Raw genomic sequence first — 19270 nt, forward strand, 5'->3', positions numbered from 1 at the left:
GCCCCTCGCCTCCTGCCGCTGCGTGTCACCGGCCGCCTTGTCCTGCTGCCGTTCCTTATCCCGCTGCTCCGCGCGCAGCTGCTGCCGCCGGTAGCGCTGCTGCCAGCGCTCGCCAAAGTGCAGGGCCTCCCGGTCAGCGGTCTGGGCGGCCGGCGGCGCGAGGGTGGTGATGGTGGTGGCGGTAGCGGCGCCGGAGGCTCCGCCGGCGGGGGCTCTGGCGGCGCTGGATGCCGCCGCGGCAGACGTTGCTGCGGCGGGAGCGGCCGCGGCGTGTGTTGCTGACGTGGTGAAGCCGAGGCCGACGTACTGGCAGATGTGCCTGTGTGCGAGGGAGGAAGCACGCAGGACAGGGTGTCAGGTGCGCCTACACACCGATACCTGCATTCTCCGACTTGACGAGCGCAACATGCGTGCGCAGCTCCCTCTCTCCTAGGGTTGGTTTCTGCGTGAAGGTTGCTGCTGGCTCACGGCCACGCTTCAGTGGACCCTAGCCGCTGCTCGCCACACGGCACGCCCACACAACACTTAAACCCACCATGCCCGCACTCACGGGTGGTCAAGCTTCCGCAGCAGTTGTGCCTCCCGCAGAAACAACAGCACGTCCTCCACATGCAGCGGCCCGTTCCCGCCCCCGCCGCCGCCCCCGCCACTTCCCCTGCTACTGCCACTGCCGCTCCTGCGGCCACTGCCGGCCCCGCTGCTACTGCCGCGGCTGCGGCTGGGCTTGCCGGCGGGCTGCGTGATAATGCCCTTGTCCTGGTTGCCGCTGCTACTGCCGCTGCTACTGCCGAACGCAGCTGCCAGCAGCTCCTCCCGAATGCGCTTGACAGCCACCTGTATACGTGTGTATGCATGTGTCATCACTCATCAGGACAGTCCTCTTGGACTCGCAACGAACCGAGTAGGGAATACGAATCGAGTAGGGACCGCCCGGTAGCAGTCCCTTCCAAGCCATCCCAGCTCACCACTCGCGGTGTGCTTCCGTGGCCGCCGCTGCCGCCGAGTGCCGGCGGCCGATACAAGGCCTTGTCTACCCGGGCGAACGAGCCCGCGCCTATCTCCGCCAACACCTGCGTAGTTATGCGTTGCGCGTTCGTGTTGTAAGACAAGCATCCCTCTAGCGTGTGGTTTTGTTGCCGATACGGTCACAGGCCGCACCCACCCACCCACCCACCCACCCACCCACCCAGTGCCCACCCACCCACCCAACTAACCAACCACTGATGCATCTTCACAAGCACACACGCATGCCGCATTCACCTCCTCCCTCCCCCCTCCCCCCTCCCCCCTCCTTCTCTCCCCTCACCTGCAGCTGCCCCGGCGACACCCAGTTGATGGCGTGCCGGTCGTGCAGCGTGCGGAAGCACCGCACAGTCACCGCCATCAGACCCACAGCACGAGCCGCGCGCTGCCACCTATCCACCAGCGCACCCGCCTTCCCCACCGCCTTCCCCGCCGCGGCCGCCACCTGTTGCAGCTGCTGCGGCTGCTGCTGCTGCTGCTTCGACGCCTGCGGCGGCAACACACCCTTGGTTTCGCCCCCGCCTGCGGCAGCTGCGGCAGATGCGGCCGCCTCCGACGGAGATCCAGCAAGGCTGCTGCTTGGGCGGCTACTGCCATAGCCTGAGAGCCCCGTGGCTGTAGCACGGCTGCTGACATCGGCTGTAGTGCCCGTGGCTGCGGAGCCCGCCGCGCTGCTGCTGCTGTCTGTGCCTGTGCCGCTGTAGCGGTCGCGGCTGATGCTCGTGGTGGCGGGGGTGGCGGGGGTGGCGAGCTGCTGCTGCTGCTGCTGCTGCTGCCTCCTCGCAGCCATCAGGCCCGCAATGCTCGCCCCGCGGGCCCCAGCTCCAGCTCCAGCCCCGCCTCCGGCTCCACCCGCCCCCAATCCTGCAGACAGCACGTCCTCTGCCGAGCCTAACAACTCTGCTGCCCGCGCTCCTGTGGCATCTCCGCCCGAGCTGCTGACCCCGCCGCCTCCGGCCGCATAGCCAGCAAACGTGGGTGGCGGCAGCGGCTCCACTGCCGGCACAATGCCCGCGATTGTCGGGTCCGGCCCCGCGGCCCCAGCCGCCGCCGCTGCCGCCGCCGCCGCCGCCGCCGCGGCAGCTGCAGGCGTGGGCGACCCCAGGCCTCTCCACACCACCCACGCCGCCGCGCCGCCTTCCCCGGAGGCGCTGCCGCCGCTCGGGCTGACACCCCCGCCCGTGCCCCCGCCTGCGCCCACGCCCGCGCCCAAGTCCACGCCCACGCCCCTGAGGCTCTGCAGCGCGCCGCCGCCGCTGTTGCTCCAGCCGCCGTCGCCATTGCTGCTACTGCCGCCGCTGGCGCCCCGCAACACCGCCGGGCCCAAAATCTCATCGTCGTCGTCCTCGCCCGCACCGTGGCCGCCGCCGCCGCCGCCGCCGGCTTGTTTGGACAAGAGCCGCTGCGGCGGTGGGGGCTCGTGGAGCAACAGAAACCTGCTGCCGCCGGTGCCGATGCCGCTGGGGCTGACGCCGGTGCCCGTGTCGCTGTTGCCACGCCGCAAGTCGAGGAGGCTGCCAGAGTCGCCCATCAGGGCACTCGCGACAGTGAAGCTATCCGCCGCCGCAGCCGCCGTCACTGGTTTGCCCTCATGCGGCGGCGCGCTGGCGGTGGCAGCAGCAGCCGAGAAGGGGGATGCAGGTGGCTCCGCACCGCCGCCGCTGCTAACGCCACCGTTGCTGATGTTCGGGGGCAGGCCGGCGCTACTGCCGGCGCCCTCGTCCGCCCGGACCAGCAGCGGCGGCAGTAGCATTCCTGACAGCCGCGGTGACTTGCCGCTTGCTACAGCCACCCCATTTGCCACCAGTGGCGACGGCATCTCCGCTCGCGGGTGCGATGCGTTGCTGCGGCTGTCGCTGCCGTCAGCCCCGGCCGGCTGCTTGGTGGCAGGAGAGGCACGCCCTGCAGGAATTCACAGTTAGGACGTCCAGACGGTTTAGCAGCCACAAGGCAAAGACTGTTCCGGCAATCGAACGAGGTGTAGGTTCCATGCGCTGAGCTGTCAGGCAACGCGACCAAAGGCTTCAAGCCGCCGCAAGGGTGTGTGCGTGGGTGGGGTGGCACGGTGGGGTGGGGCCCAGAAGTCTGACGGGTGACCGTCGGCGGAGCAACGGTGAACTTGCGCTCCGTGTAAACACCCCAGTCACGCGGCGGGTTTATAATGACAATGAATGGCGCTTCGGCGGCAGAAGGCGAAGGGACGACGTGATGACTATAAACCTTCGCGCTCTAAGTTCGCACCAGGCTCACCGATGTATGAGCTAGAGGCGATTGCATTTGGAAGCATGCTCGATGACATCCGTGAGTCGCCCAGGCTCTCCACTGTGGGGCTCCGCAGCAAATCCATTTTTGGCCCCTCGAGCGACAGAGCGCGCCTCAATATAGCTGTAGTTTCATGAGTAGCGTCGACATGTATGATATTTGACTTTAAATGGACAATACACTGAGATTTGCTCGGTCGGCTTTTTCATAGCCCACCAGAACTTCCCTCATGAATTGCAAGGCCAGCCATTGGTGAATAGAAGACTTGACTTACTTCATTGCAAAGCCCTTAGTCTATGAGCCGAAGAAGATACCAGTTCTGAGATACCATCGGCTAATTACACGCGTGCTCAACCCAAGTTTGCCCGAGCCCGTTCTCGTGCTCAACAGCGTTTGATGTCCATAAACAGCATGTGGGCAACGCGAGCATGCTTACCCATCAGACTAGCGTATCGTCCCCCTCACCTTCACATGGCTGCCAGCCCCAAACGCGGCCAAGACGCACGGGCGTCGGCACCCTGAGCCTACCGAGCCTGCGACACACATGACTGCAGCCCGACACCAGTTGTCTGCTGCTCATTAGGAGGTTGTGCTGGCAGCGTCACAGCGCCGCTCATTCCCACTCGGCCGCCAGCCCCGATGCGTCTTCATGGCTGCAGCATCCTACACGGTCAGCGATGCATTCTAAGCCTACCGAGCCTGCTGAGTTACCGTCAAGGTGTTGATCAGGCGATGGTTGTCACTCAGGAATGATTTGAGGACACGCACGAGCCCTGTCAACAAGCTCAAGTACATGAGACAGCTGCAGCGCCTGCTGTTAGGTCTCGAGGGGTGCCCCACCTCAGCCCACACGGGGACGCAACCTGGTGTCCTCGGGGTGTCGGCCCATGATACGTGGCATCCCGCCGGATGCTGTACGATATAGCACGGAACCCATCGGGCAATTCCGCGACAGCCCTTCCAGCGAGACGTCCGCTCTGCAACTGGGCAAAAGGCTGTACAGCTACGCGACACGCCATCGTTGACCATTTCCAGAGGCCATGCAAGCCCGACCTTGGCAAAACACTGTAGTCTGACATCGACGCAAACCCTGGTTAACTCGTGGCTGGGCACCCGATCGCGTAATTGGAGCCAACGCGATGTACTCTACCCCAGCGAAGCTGTGATTCAGTACATCGTCCTACAGACAAGTAGCTCAAGCTTTGATACTTGCCTGCATAGCCCAAGCGCGCAAGCCTGCGCGCAAGCAAGCAATCAAGTGTACTCCCCTGACCGCTACTTTGCAGCGATCATGAAGGCATTCTCTGGTGAGTGCTATGGGGCTCTTGTACTGCTCTGTAAAGGCCCTGCTCGTGCGCTTCTTTTGGGGGCGGTTAGTCGTCCACGCACGTGCATTGGGCAAGACTTCTTTCTCGCGATTGGCTGCGACGCTCCCCTTGACTGCCGAATCATTTCATGTAGGCCATCCACTGGAGCCGCTTAGCGCGGATGAAATCAGACAGGCGGCAGCGGCGTGCAGGGCGTATGCGGACCAGAATGGCATTGGCAGCTTGCGCTTCAACGTGATTTCACTCCAGGCGAGTTGCCGGGACAAGCAAATTGTAATGTGCCATTTCGTCGACGGGGCCTTGCCGGGTGGGTTCGCACCTGCTAGGGCTTGAGTGCGAGGGCTTGGGTTGCTTGAGGGCTTGGTTTGCTTGCTCTTGCCAGCTCTTGCCAGCCCCATTGCCTGCCCGTCTGCCTGACTTCCCGGCGGCACGCCGCGGCGGCCCGCTGTGACCTTGTAGCCACTGCTTTCAACGCTGCTGTGCGTTGCTTGGAGCGACCCACAGTACAAAATTAGACTGCCAGACTGCCAGAACCGCACGCGTGCATCTCACGCGTGACCACTAGGCGCAGCAGCCCGTAGGAGCCCGTCACCTGCAGCAACCCCTACTGTCCGAAGTCAACGCAATGTGGGTTGGGCTTGGGCTATGTCAGCTCTCCCCGGGGCTCCTTAGGCGCATGCACCATGTAAAGTCTGACGGAACCCGCCAGGCACTGCGGTAGGGTGCGTACGCCAGCGGGTGGGTGGGTACGGCACGGACGCACGGTGCGGCACGGCACTGACGACACAGAGCAAGTACACCCCCGGGCAGGGATGTCCAGCCTCATGAAGAAAATGGCACTTTAGTTGGAAGTATTTGCTTGCTCAAGTGAGCCTCATTCTGCCGAGCGTGTCCGAGCACTCCAAGGTTGTAGACCCGACCAGCCGGCCCAACCACGCACATGCCCGATCCGCCCCCGCACTCCTGCCGCGAACTTCGCGCCTGTTTCGTTGTTACCGCTACTGCCTACTGGCACTTGCTACCACAGCATTAGGCTACACACTCGGCCCCCACCCTGCCACCCCCACCCTGCGGCCCCCACCCTGCGGCCCCCCACCCTGCGGCCCCCACCCTGTGGCTACACACTCGCCCCCCACCCATAGCTCGATACCGTGGCACTCCAGTACTGACTGCCTGCTCTCGTGCCGCCTGCAAGCCCACTCCGCCTTCCGCTCTGGTCTACGTACGCATTAGTTCCGCAACGCACGTCGATTCCAGTAGTGCTCCGACTGCAGCAGTTTCAGACCTTGCAGCAGCGGGCAGCAGCAACAGCTCGCGGGCGCGGCGTGGCGTGGTGCTCGCCGCGGTGGCCTCTCCCGTGCCCCCGCCGACCGTGCGTCGCATGCTTCCACTGCGGTCGCCCATCCGAATCGTCGCCGGACCTCAGCAAAGCTCCCTCCTGCTGCCTTGTGCAGTGCGGCCGCTGCGACCCGCGCTGCACCTCTTCCGCGTCAGCGGCCATCCGTACTTTGGTACCGCCAGCCTTAGCGGCCATTTCACATTACCTTCGCCCCTGTTTCCAAAACACCTGCTGTCTAAGCAGGAGCCGCCCAAGAAGCAGCTGGTCGGATACCTCAAGGCCGCGGCGGCAGCCGCGGGGGAGGGGGCGGCGGCGGCGGCACCGCCTGTGCCGCTGCCGCGCCGCGCCTTCGTCATACTGCAGCTGCCCGGGCTGTGCGGGGTGGTGGAAGCGGAGGTGGACTTGCAGGTGGGGTTGGGAAGGGGCGGTTGGGGACAGGACCGGAGGGTGGGGGGGAGCCAGGTGTGCCGTGTGTGCGTGTGTGTGTGTGTGTGTGTGTGTGTGTGTGTGTGTGTGTGTGTGTGTGTGTGTGTGTGTGTGTGTGTGAAAGGGTGGATCCTGCCACTCATGCGCGCATGTCCGCACCTCTGGCACTGGCCCTGATGAATGTGTCCACTGCAGCCGCCTTTCCTGCTCGGCGCCTGTGTGGGGAGTGAGTGCGGGACTGATGGTGCTGTGCGCGATTCGGTGACCCGACTGCCCACCGTGCTGCCCACTGCTGATGCTGCTGCCGCCGCTGCGCTGCAGGCCGGCGTGTCGGAGCCGAGTGCCGAGGCAGTGCTGTCATGGACCACGGTGAGGGAGACGAGGGGCTACTGGATGAAGAAGGGTTGCGACTTGTGCCGCCCTGCTGCCCCCTTCTCCAAATCGAGTAGTTCTGGTTGGTCGGGTGATTGAGCAGGGTCCTAGCACTCGATGTTAGGAGCAGAACCGGAGGTAAATGGAGCTCTTACGAGAGCAAGCCTACTACTAGAGTAGGTCGTCGGCGATGCAGGTGGCACGTCCCTGAGGTCCAGAGCAGATGTCGCTCGTGACTCGCGTCAGCAAGTCCCTCTTGTAACCAATGCAATCTTCTCCACCCCAACCCTCTTCACCCCAATCCCCCTCCCCTGTTTGTAACAAGAGGATTGTCACCTGGGTTGACAAGGGAGCGAATCTCCCGTTACACTGTTGCGCCCTCCCCTTCCCTTCCCTTCCCTCCCCTCCCCTCCGCTCTCCTGACCTCCCCTCTCCTGCCCTCCCTCCCTCCTCCCCTCTCCTGCCCTCCCTCCCTCCTCCCCTCTCCTGCCCTCCCTCCCTCCTCCCCGGCCCGCAGGTGGCGGGCGTGTGCGCTCTGGCCTCGCCCGATGACTGCCTGGAGGCGGAGGCGCTGTGCAAGGCCGACCCGCAGGTGCAGCAGCTGCTCAAGGACAGGTGAGAGGCACGGGGTGGGGAGGAGGGGGAAGGGGAAGGCGGAGGGGGAAAGGGGGGGGGTATGTGCCCCAGCCCAACGAAGTAGATGCCGGTAGTCAAGAAGTCGTGGAGGATGGGGGAGGCGGAGAGGAGAGGCTGGGGGCTTAGGAGGGAGAGGCGGTGTGTGGGAGGGGGTCATGGGCGCCAGGGGCAGGCGCTCCTGTCCCCCATCCCCGGTCGGGGACTTGTTTCGCCGCTGGTGCTGTGCTGATGCGACCCACGGCGGGCTCGGTGATTCGCAACTTGGCCCTCGACTGTAAGACGTTTGGTAATGTTCCTCTGTTGACCCTGCCCCCAACACACACCCACAACAACACGGACTGCATGCAGGTACGGCATCACGGACATGGACAGCCTGTGCTGCGACCCCTGGTCCATCCACGCCTCCCCCGTGGACGAGCGGGCAATCCAGTGCTTCCTGTATGTCAAAACATGGTGAGGAGACATGCCAGTTGGTGCTGGGTGGGGTGGTTGGGCTGATCCGTGGAGGTCCGGTATACGGTACGCTGGGGGCGGTTGGATGGGCTCTGGAGTGCGAGTACGGTACCTCGCACCCTCACCCCTCGATCCCCTCAAACCTTCCCCCCCAAACCCAACTCCCCAACTCCCATGCCCACCTCCCACGAACGCGCCTCCCCCAAACCCTACCGCTCCCCACCTTCTGCCTGCAGCCCCGAGGACAATGCGTACGCCCACCCGCTGGACATGACACCCGTGGTGGGGCTGGACAGCGGCCGTGTGCTGCGCATTGACCTGCCGTACAAGTGCGGGCCAGGTGGCGGTCCCATTGAGTGGAACAAGGAGAACAGCAACTACCACACGTGAGTGTGCGGAGCTGCGGAGGGAAGGGAGGGCTGGGGCCTGGGGCGTGGCTAGGGAGAGAGGCGCAGCAGCGCATGGGCCATGAGGGTGAAGTAACATGCACGGACCCCGGTGCACATCCGTGCCTGTCCCCCGAGTCCTCCCCCCCACACTGTACACGCATCAAAGACAGCCCTCTGGCCCTGCTCGCCGCTCCCTCCACAAGCAGAGCGTTGCAGTCGTGTGTCCGCACCGACATGAAGCCGCTTAACATCACGCAGCCGCAGGTGAGCGTGGCCATGCGTATCATCGAGGATCGGGGGTGCCAAAAAGTATCGAGACCAGGTTTCGATCCTGGGACCTCGGGGTTATGAGCCCCGCACGCTTCCGCTGCGCCATCTCGATCTCAACGGGAATTGAACACCGGATGACTCAAGTGTGCGAAGAACTGCTATAGACACCGCCGACACCACGCCTACTACTGCTCCCTCACCGGGGACAGGCTCAGAACCCGCCGACCCGCGCCGCGCACCACAGGGCCCCAGCTTCAGCGTACAGGGCAACCACATCTCCTGGCACAACTGGAGCTTCATCCTGGGCTTCAACTACAGGTACCAGCTGGGAGGGCCATGGGTTGGAGACAGGCTGAAAGGGGTATGTTGAGGACAGAGGGTGCTGCCTGACAGGGTGCTTAGATTGAGTCACCCCGCAGCGTTGCACGGTGGTGGGGGTCGGTTGGTCGGTCCGGAGGGGGGGTTGGGAGGTTTTGGGACATGGGGTCTGGAGGTTTAGTTCGTACCCCCCCCCTGCTGCCCGCACCCATACCCAGGGGTTGTTCTCAACCCCTGCCCACTTCCACACCCATACCATTGCGCGCCGGGTTGGGTGGTGTGACCCAAGGTGTGACCCTCGTTTGGGCCGCACACCCCCAGCAGATGCAGGGCAGCACACGGTCAAAAGCGCCATCGCAGGGCATCTAACCCCGGCCTCATGCGGGTCGTGAGGTTGACAGGCAGGGATTACTGTACGACGATGACCCCATCACCCTCGGCTACTCGCAAAGCAGTCAGCCAAAAGGACAGAACGTCATGTGCGCCAACAAAAAACGTTTCGCTACCGGGACTCGAACCCGGGTCTCAGGAGTGTTTCACGCACCCGGATGGGCTCGATGAGAATCCTGTATCCTGACCGCCTAGACTATAGCGAACGATCGGTGGTGGCAGTTCAGCATTTGTACCAGTATACAGTAAAGCTAAGAGCGGATCTGGGCTATGAGGAAGTCAAGCGGCAAAGTGGAGCACGTGCAAGGGAAGAACGCGATGGGACGAGGCAAGGGGCAGGTTGGCGTAGCCCCGGAGAAAGGACGCAGAGAGAGGCGCCCTTGAAGAAGGACATGCACAGGGATAAACAGGAAGGGGAATGGGGCCAAAGCGTGTGCACGGAAGTGCTGGCACATTTCAGGAATACAAAGGCCGACAGATGGATGGCTGGGCGGAGGGGGGGGGGCGGTCGGGCGGAGGCACTGCAATAGCCAATGATGGCACCCATTCGTGTCCTTGCAACGTTAGCTCGTATTCGCACCTCCTCTGTTCCTATGCGCGGCTCGTGCCCCAACAGGGAGGGCATTGTGCTACACGACGTGCGGTACAAGTATGGTGGCGTGACTCGGCCAGTGATGCACCGGGTGTCCCTGGTGGAAATGGCGGTGCCGTACGCAGACCCCAGGTATGTGCTGTATGTCAGGGAGCTTCTCAAGGTATAGGAATGCATTGTGTTTGTGTGCAGGCAGCAGGTAGGCGTGTAGATACATTGGTTGTATAGAAAGCCCATAGGTGTGTGCAAGGGTGGGCTGCATGGTGCGCGTTTGTACGCCATGTTGTGCTCTCATCTGCTGTTGATGAGCTGCATGGGAAAGCTTCGATAGCTGGAATGTGCGTTGCACGGGAATAAGGCTAGGTACCAAGGGCACGTGTGTTCAGGGGGCAAGGCGGGACCATCGGTTGGCCATATTTGCTTGCACGGGCTATGCCGCACCCAGCCTGGGGTGAGTACCCACTACCCTACTCCTTTCAGCGCCACCTCCTTACCTCCGGTCAAGCATTGCACGCGCCGACGTCAGTAACCCGCCGGTGCACATCATGACCTACCGTGCAGGGAGCCGTACGTGCGCAAATGCGCCTTTGATGTGGGCGATTATGGACTGGTGAGTGCTGGGGTGGAGGGTGCGCTAGAACAGGGTAAGGGGCAGGCTCATGGATGTTTCTCTCACTCCCATGCATTTCCATGCCCTGCTATGTATGGTGTGCCGCTTCTCAGCTTCTCGTGCCACCATCCCCACTTGCTCGCCTCACCAGGGCTACTGCACCTTTCCGCTTACGCTGGGCTGCGACTGCCTGGGCCACATCCACTACTTTGATGCCACCCTGGCCAACAGCAAGTGAGTTACATGCAATGGACCACCCCTGTGATGCGCTGCCGCCCCACCACTTGTTACAATCAAAGTCGCGCGTGTACCGGAGGCTACAAACCGGAGGCAGTCCCGATATGCACTGCAGAATACCGTAGTACCGTACTGTGTATGACGGCGGGCGCAGCACTTGACCATGAAGCCTGCATGCTAGTCCTGCATCCGAGCACAGATCCTGCCCGCACCCATACCCAGGGGTTCTTCTCAACCCCCATACCCGTACCATTGCGCGCCGGGTTGGGTGGTGTGACCCAGGGTGTGACCCTCATTTGGGCCGCACACCCCCAGATGCAGGGCAGCGCACGGGCAAACCCCTACCGCTACGCAGTACCCCGGCTTGCCCCCTCCCCTCTGTCCCAAGTATGACGGGAACTTAGGCCCTGAGCCGAGCTATCGGCTATGGGCTCATTCCAAACGTTTATTTCAGCGCGCAGTTGTGCGAACGGGGTGGGATGGGGGTGCGGGGGGAGGGATGCCCGGACTGTGCGGGGAGGCGCCGGTGAACACAAGCGCGTTGGCGAGCCAAGGCGAGAGAGCGCGGGCGGGGCCAGGGGCGGGGGGGGGGGGCACGGAGGCGGGGGGGGTGGGGGGCCCCGAGATCGTGTTGCACATGATTTCGCGAGATCGTCAGTAGTATGCACCGTCAATGCTACAAAACTCAGCGCTGCTGATGCATCGAGATGAAGCAAAAGGCGTTGCTGCTTCGGCGACGGCGCATGCGCTTCGCACTCACAATGTCTTGTAACATGTTTATGCCTTGACGTATCATCAAGTCCGCGGCTGACAAGAATTGCAACCCGATGGCGCTATCGAGCGCTGGGATCCTCCAACGCCTCCAATCCCTTCGCCTCTACTCTTACGTCTTCCTCGCGTTTCCACAAAGTTATGCATCGCTACTGACATTTTGAGAAGTGCTTTAAATAATTCGTATCTTGGTCTGGGTGCCTCACTGAATAAAGTAACGTTACTGGAAAAAACTGGCATAACCGGGAGGGCCCACCGCGGCGAACTCGATGCGACCGCAAGGGGCAAGCCAACCCGAGTTGCAGAGCAGCACACGGGTTCCGCAACACTCGTCATTAACGGGTTAGACGGGTAACAACGCCATCACAGGGCATCGAACCCCGGCCTCATGCGGGTCGTGGGGTTGACAGGCAGGGATTACTGTACGACGACGACCCCATGAGCCTCGGCTACGCGCCGAGCTGTCAGCCAAAAGGACAGAACGTCATGTGCGCCATCAAAAAAACGTTTCGCTACCGGGACTCGAACCCGGGTCTCAGGAGTGTTTCACGCACCCATGTGGGCTCAATGAGAATCCTGTATCCTGACCGCCTAGACTATAGCGAACGATTGGTGGTGCCAGGAGAGCATTTGTGTGATATCACAATGAAGCTGATAGCGGATCAGGGCTACAGGGCAGCGGAGTTTCGGGTGGCAAAGTGCAAGGGAAGAACGCGATGGGACAGGGCGAGGGGCAGGTTGGCGTAGTCCCGGAGAAAGGACGCAGAGAGAGGCGCCCTTGAAGAAGGACATGCACAGGGATAAACAGGAAGGCACCCGCCGAGTGGACCCAATTAGGACATGCTGAGTGATAACGAGGCCATAGGATGGGGGCAACCCGGGTTCACTTCAGTTTGGGGCACCGTCCCAAAACTGGACAACCTTTGGACCCGTGTTTAGACGTGGTAGTACAGTCCGACGTGGAAACCAACCTTACCTACCCCCCACAAATCGTAGCCTGTCGTGTCAGATTCACCGTCCGACTGTACTACCACTGCCGTACGGCCCTTCCCGTGCGGGGGGTCATGGGGGTGGGCCGGGGGGGTTTCACGACGCCAAACTGGTCTCCCCTGAGTCCCCCACGCTCTCAGCCCCTCCGTACATGTAGTAATGACTTGCTGGTCAAGTGGGAGGGCGGTCCACGCTCGCCTGAGGTCGAAATGGGCGGGTTTTGGCCCGCCAGCCATGCACCCGATGGGCGCATGTCGGTCCGATCGGGCCAAAGTGTGCTGGAGAGAGCAGTAACTCACTCAATATGTTATTAAGATACCCAATATTGCACTGGAATGTACCCCGGGACAAAATGCGAGGCTCTGCCGACCAGCAATTGCGCGACCGGAGTCCCTCACACCGCCACATTTTCAATGCTCTATCATTGCCGTGTCTATTATTGACTATACGGAGCACTTTGCACGGCTTTTCAAGGGCTAAACGCTGCCCTTCGTGCACGTTGTCGCGGCATGTCGCTGCATTTTGCGAGCTCGGTGAGCGGACAGGCCGCTCCAGGGACTAAAACAGCAAGTCATAACATATAAACGTCATGTATAAGCATTAGACGAGGTTTGGTCTTTGGACGGTGCGGCGTGTATGGGCACGCCCCCGAGTGAACCCGGGTTGGGATGGGGGATTGGGGGTGCGATGGGACAGTGTCGTGCGCATAGAAGTGCTGCTGGCATGAATGAACACGACACCACACGAATGAATACGACACCACACGACGGGCGCCATGCCATGATCTTCAGCCTTCACTGATGAGAACCGCCCTCCCACTGTATGGAGATAAGCCCGCCCACCTGCTTCACACGTGCAGGGGCGAGCCGGTGACGATCTCCAAGGCCATCTGCATGCACGAGGAGGACACGGGGCTGCTGTACAAGCACGTGGACTAGTGAGTACCGTATAGCAGGCTGCAAGTGCGCGTGGTTTCAAGAGGGTCGTCCCATTGACACGGGGCGCAACATGCGTGGAAAAGCACCTGACATCAATGTACGGTTCTCGCTGGCTGACTGGCACTGTTAATACAACCGGCTGGCCCTCACCCCAAATTCGTTGTGACAACACTTGCCTCTACGCTATCTGCCACCATTGCCGCTCTCACCAGCCGCACGGGTCATGCGGAGAGCCGGCGCGGGCGGCGGCTGGTGATCAGCCACGTGTCCACAGTGGTCAACTACGAGTACGCCTTCTACTGGTGGGTGGTGGGGGAGGAAGTGGTAGGGAGGTGATGGCAGAGAGGGAGTGGCGCCGTGGCGGTTATCATGTGGTGGGACAAGCAGCGTTGCGCCTTTTGGTATTGCTCAAGTACAATGGTTCTTGTCTTTCTGAGCGGGTGAGGCGAGGGGCAAGCCGCGCGCTGCCTAGCGGTACCCCATTCCTCACACCGACACGTGCACAAAGCCTGAGCATAGCCGCCGGCGCTTTCAATTCTGTTCTATTGTGCTCACCATCACAGACATACGCACACACGCTCACTCCAACAGGTACCTGTACATGGACGGGGCCCTTGGACTGGACATCAAGCTCACGGGCGAGCTGTCCACAAACATGCTGTCTCCAGGTGAGCGTGTGTGAGCGTGTGGCGGGACCGCGGGAGGAGAGGGAGCGGGTGGGAGGAGGAGGGGTTGGTGCGTGTGTGGCGGGTGTGCGGTAGGAATCTGGGGTCAGTTGCGTGCGTGTGGGCGAAGAAGGCGCCAAATTGGGACGCCAGTTCAGCAATGGTGGTGTGGTGTAAAAAGGGGGCCGAGATGGGACGGGGGCAGTGTAGAAGGGGGTGGGGTGTCATGGAACCCTTGATTTGCTGTGTTGATGGCTTCACTGATCGACACGTCACATGCGATTGCTTTCACAGGCGAGAACCCTGCCGCGCCGGATTACGGGACCCTGGTGAGTTGGGCGCGGTGGGGGCTCACGCCACATGCGGACGCGCCACATCCCACACGCCACGCTGCTGCAATTGTGACATTATCAGGCGTATCGGACATACCATGTCAGGGTGTGCGCCAGGGTGTGCGCCAGGGTGTGCGCCAGGGTGTGTGCATCAGGACCACACAACCCTGCGCCCGGGCGCGTGTGGGCACGCGCGCCACGCACGGCATGCCCGCCGCGCCCGCCCTCCTACGCAACAAATCCCACCCACATCCCAGCCCCTAGAACCCCACCCGCCACTGCCAAGTAAGCGCAACTGCACCACAACACAGCCACGCACAGCCATGCAGCCAACCACCGGCCCTGTTGCGCCGACACGCACACTACATGCAGGTGGGCCCGGGCGTGAACGCACAGCACCACCAGCACATGTTCTGCGCCCGCCTGGACCCGGCGGTGGGCGACGAGGACGGCGGACGCGGCGTGGTGAGTGATTCGGGGCAGGGCTGAGAGGAATTGTCGATTGGTTGGGTCTGGTTTCAGGCAGGGCGTTTTGCATGTCGGCCGCGGCATTGAGTGCTGCGTGCGCCACGCGGGACCTGTTCAACAATGCTCACGTATGGGTGCTGGCTAGGATGTATGCCGGCATACAGCACATGAGGCGCCCACGCCGGGCTGACGTGACGTGATGTGCTTCTGAACTGGATGACCAGGTTGTGAAGGAGCTGGACGTTGAGACGCTGCCCTGGAACGGCCTCAGCAACCCCTACGGCAACGGTGAGTGCGCGTGACGAATGGCGCTGTGATCAACGGACGTGCTGACAGCGGCTGAGCTTACATTCATAGTATACCTAGCCCTAATTGCCGCCGTGAAGTGGCCAACTGGCCGTGACGCCTTATGTTATAATAATGCGGCGACGGAAGGGCCCGGCGGCAGTCGCCACCAAGCAACGCACATACGGCACATGCACACAAACACACATGTTTTGTTTCCACTTACTTGCACGGTACACACACGCACACATGCACACGCGCCACCCCTTCGCCGCACCGCCCCCCCGCCGCCACACGGCTTCTCCAAACATCCTTGCAACCCCCGCCAGGCTTCCGCACGGTGGAGACGGCGCTGACCAGCGTGCACGGCGCACAGCGGTGCATTGCGCCCGAGCGCGGCCGCGTCTGGAAGTTCGTCAACCCAGAGGTGCGCGTGTGTGTGCGTGTGTGCGTGTGTGCGTGTGTGCGTGTGTGCGTGTGCGTGTGTGTGTGTGTGTGTGTGTGCGTGTGCGTGTGTGTGTGTGTGTGTGTGTGTGTGTGTGTGCGCGTGTGTGTGCGTGTGTGCGTGTGTGCGTGTGTGCGTGTGTGCGTGTGTGCGTGTGTGCGTGTGTGCGTGTGTGCGTGTGTGCGTGTGCGTGTGCGTGTGTGTGTGCGTGTGTGTGTGCGTGTGTGTGTGTGTGCGTCTGCGTGTACCGATATGTATTTGTGTATTTGCGAGGGCACATGTGTTTGTATATGTTTGCGTGCATGCATGACGCGCGTGTTTGCCTGTGGGACAGGACGACGAATCACCCGCGCGCGTTCAGCGCTCTGCCCCGCCACAGGCGGTGCCAGCCAGCCACCCACCCATAATCCATCCATCCATCGTGTGTGCGCCCGGCGCCCCGCGCCCCCGCCAACCCCACCGACCCCCAACATACCCCAGCGAACCACCAACACCCCCCCCCCTCAAACCCCTTCCCCACAAAACATAGCTGCTGAACCCAGTCAGCAAGCAGCCGGTGGCGTACAAGCTGGTGCCCGCGGCGCACCCACCCCTGGCCGCGCTGCCCGGCAGCCTGATCGGCCGCAAGGGCCACTTCGCCACCAAGCAGCTGTGGGTCACGCCGCACCACGACAAGCAGGTGCGGATGCACGGTGGGGCCAGGGTCGGGGGGGAGGGGGGAGGCCAGGGGGCCGGGAGCGGGCGCCAGGCATGCATGCAGGTGCAAAGGGTGTGGTTGTGCCTGTGTGAAGGACGGCGCGAATAAGCACCACAACACGAGTCCACACCCACCATAAGTAGCAGCCACCACAGCCATGGGCACTTGGGCACCCACATCGCGTGCCACCACACCACTGCCACCACCGCCACAACTCACGATTGTACCCTCGCTCCATAATCCTCTCTGTCCCCGCACCCACCACAGAACTGGCCGGCGGGAGACTATGTGTTCGGCGCCAAGGACTGCACTGGCCTCGCTGTGTGGACCAAGGAGGTGTGTGTGTGTGTGTGTGTGTGTGTGTGTGTGTGTGAGGGGGGGGGTAAGGTACCCGCCCAAATTAAACCGAACCCAATGCAAAAGAGCGAGCGGGGTAGCAGTTCATGGAGAACCAAGTGTGTACATTGCAAGTATGAAGTGCCGACGTCGAGGGTTCCAGGTGGGCGGAGGCCGGAATGGTGACTGGTATGGGGGGTTGCTACCTGGGATTACGGTGGCGGCCGGGCGGATTCACAACCACATACCGGGCCCTGGGCAATGCATGCCTCATACCCGGGGCCCTGCCCTTTCGTTTCTAACGCGGGCGCAAGGGAGCCGTCCGACACACCGCATATCAACCTGTAGCATTAGTACAGGCTGGCCCGAGCTGCACTGTCATCAACGCTTGCTTTCCTTCCCATCGCCGCCTGCGCCGGGTCCTGAACAGGACGCGCCTCTGCTGGGCTCTGACCCGGTGGTGTGGTACTCGTTCGGCGTGACGCACGTGGTGCGGCCCGAGGACTTCCCCATTATGCCCGTGGAGGTGAGGGCGGGAGGCAAGGGAGGGGGAAAGGGGCGCAGCAGGGGGGCCTAAGGGAGCAGGTAGGGGGCAGCATGGGGCAGGTGCTGTGAGCAGGGTTGCCTAGAGATGTAAGGTTGTATGGGTGTATGGAGGCCCTTGCCGATGATGTGAATCACGAAAGAAAATTCGCACGCACTACTCGCATCCCCTGTCGACCCTTTCGCTTTGTGCGTTTTTACCACAGGTGTGCGGCTTCACCCTCAAGCCCGCCGGCTTCTTCCCGCGCAACCCCTGCCTGGACCTGCCGTACGACAAGAACGCGGCGTCGGTTGACAATCACACCAACGGTCACGCCAACGGCAACGGCAACGGCAACGGTCACGCCAACGGCAACGGCAGCGGTAGGCAGCGGCGCCGGGTCGGGGTGGGATGACTGTGTGAGGTTGCCGGGGGTCTGCGCGTTGAGGTCGTCATTGCTGTACCGGTGCGTGGCGGGGTGTTCGGGAATTGCCACTGAGATGTCTGGGGTCGATCCGCCATGCTGTGCCGTGCCGGTGGTTGCTAAAGCCCCGCCTGACGCCCGACGCATCTCTGACCTCCCGTGCCCAGGCTCCTGCTGCAGTGGCGGCGCATAGGCCGGCAGGTGCCCCTGAGGGCGTTGTCCAGAAGCAAGCATACTGCAAAGCAGGTGGTGCCTTGTGGTGGGCAGGAGAACTAAGGAGTGCTGGGGTGCAGGAGGGCTAGGGGGCGCTGTAATCGGCAGAGGCTTAGGGGCCGACCAGCAGCAGCAGTATGAGGACCTGTGATGCACGCAGTGAGCTGGGAAGCAAGGGAGAGGGGGCTGTGCATGGCTATCGCTGCTGGAGCTGGCCAGCTGGCACCACGCCCCCCGTAAATAGCATTGCGCTGCTGGCGGAGGGATCAATCGTGATTGTTGTTCAGTATTTTTTTCGCGCGTGCGCCTTGATGCGACGGTGATTCCGTGTACAGTACGAGTAAAGTAAATGAGAGGAAGCGATTGACCAGGGTACGGGGCAGGCGGAGCGTGTGGTACCACAGGCGTGAGGCCGTGAGCGCGGGCTGTCCATGATGCTTACTTGGCTCCTTGTCGTCTTGTTGCCACGGCGCAAGGTGGGCATTGCTTGGCCAGCCGAATTTGGCTGGGTTATGCACGTGTGCGTGTCTTAATAAGGACAAGCCCACCCAACAACGACGCCAGAGTGTGTGTGTTAAAGAGCACAAGGAAAACATAGTGCAAAGAGTGTGTGTGTGTGTGTGTGTGTGTGTGTGTGTGTGTGTGTGTGTGTGTGTGTGTGTGTGTGTGTGTGTGTGTGTGTGTGTGTGTGTGTGTGTGTGTGTGTGTGTGTGTGTGTGTGTGTGTGTGTGTGTGTGTGTGTGTGTGTGTGTGTGTGTGTGTGTGTGTGTGTGTGTGTCCATGAGAGTGCAAGTGGTGTACTTGCGCCACGACAGTCGCCTCTGCTGGTGACGAAGATATGAACCAAAGATATGCGTAGTGGAGAAGGCAGCAGCGTGGGCTTGGTTCCTGCGCAGAGCAGGGCAAGAGCGGATCCTGCTTGGGCATTGTGGCGGTGCCTGATGGTGCGGTCGTGTCATGCAGTGGCACTATGGAGTGTGGGAATGGTAGAAGGAATGAATGCGTGCACTCACAGTCTTGTTAGTCTGCTGAAGGAATTGACAAGCTGGGGCGCCCAGCTGGTGGTGCGTGCCCAAGTAAGGCCGTCGGTCGGCGGCCGTCCTAACATACAGCTGTATGCCTAATGGGACTCGGGGAATCCTGCATGACCCCCCCCCCCCCCAAGCCGCTCAAATTCCTTAGCTGCACGCGCCATTTCCACCCCCTGTCGCGGCCTCATGCAATTTGCTCCCGCCCGCAATTTCGGCGTGTCCGTGCAGCTGGTAGTTCTTTTGGACCACTCTGTTCTATCCACTTTCAAGCCATGAATACCGTAACTGCTCCGCTATATTATCATAGTTGCTGGTGACATATTGCTCAAGTCCGCGGCTCCTTGCGGCATGGGAGTCGCCAGCGGCGCCTTTGGCAAGCCTCATGATTGTTGCCCACTTCTACCACGCAGCCCGCACATGATCAGTGGATCATGCGCCCCACCCACCCTGCCCACGCCAGCGGGTGCTGCCTGGTGCGACTCTGACGACCTCCCGACGCCACCCCTG

General features: G+C 62.0%; 2 protein-coding genes across 2 annotated transcripts in view; one reads left to right on the forward strand and one right to left on the reverse strand.

Annotated features, from left to right (window-relative positions):
- Positions 1–3687, reverse strand: part of CHLRE_09g402478v5 (uncharacterized protein) — an 8986-nt gene extending 5299 nt beyond the window's left edge. Inside the window, exons 1-5 of the mRNA XM_043066076.1 lie at positions 3274–3687; positions 1307–2925; positions 966–1070; positions 551–834; positions 1–319 (exon numbers count right to left, since the gene is read on the reverse strand). The exon at positions 1–319 is cut by the window's left edge and continues 693 nt beyond it. Of these exons, the coding sequence (XP_042921426.1) occupies positions 1–319; positions 551–834; positions 966–1070; positions 1307–2925; positions 3274–3370 (2424 nt within the window). The 5' untranslated portion in view covers positions 3371–3687. The remainder of the gene's footprint in view (positions 320–550; positions 835–965; positions 1071–1306; positions 2926–3273) is intronic.
- A 530-nt stretch (positions 3688–4217) lies between these two features.
- On the forward strand, positions 4218–18889 carry CHLRE_09g402515v5 (uncharacterized protein). The gene is made up of 24 exons (XM_043066077.1): positions 4218–4592; positions 4747–4862; positions 6196–6360; positions 6700–6747; positions 7268–7365; positions 7735–7839; positions 8076–8225; positions 8435–8492; positions 8743–8816; positions 9823–9930; positions 10360–10408; positions 10560–10642; positions 13266–13343; positions 13557–13646; positions 13936–14012; positions 14304–14338; positions 14714–14806; positions 15034–15097; positions 15424–15521; positions 16069–16218; positions 16504–16572; positions 17003–17098; positions 17322–17478; positions 17687–18889. Exons 1-24 carry the CDS (start codon positions 4577–4579, stop codon positions 17710–17712), a joined length of 2103 nt encoding a protein of 700 aa, XP_042921427.1. The 5' UTR covers positions 4218–4576; the 3' UTR covers positions 17713–18889.
- The last annotated feature ends 381 nt before the right edge of the window (positions 18890–19270 follow it).

This window comes from Chlamydomonas reinhardtii, chromosome 9 (assembly GCF_000002595.2).
Source record: "Chlamydomonas reinhardtii strain CC-503 cw92 mt+ chromosome 9, whole genome shotgun sequence".
Taxonomy (NCBI): domain Eukaryota; kingdom Viridiplantae; phylum Chlorophyta; class Chlorophyceae; order Chlamydomonadales; family Chlamydomonadaceae; genus Chlamydomonas; species Chlamydomonas reinhardtii.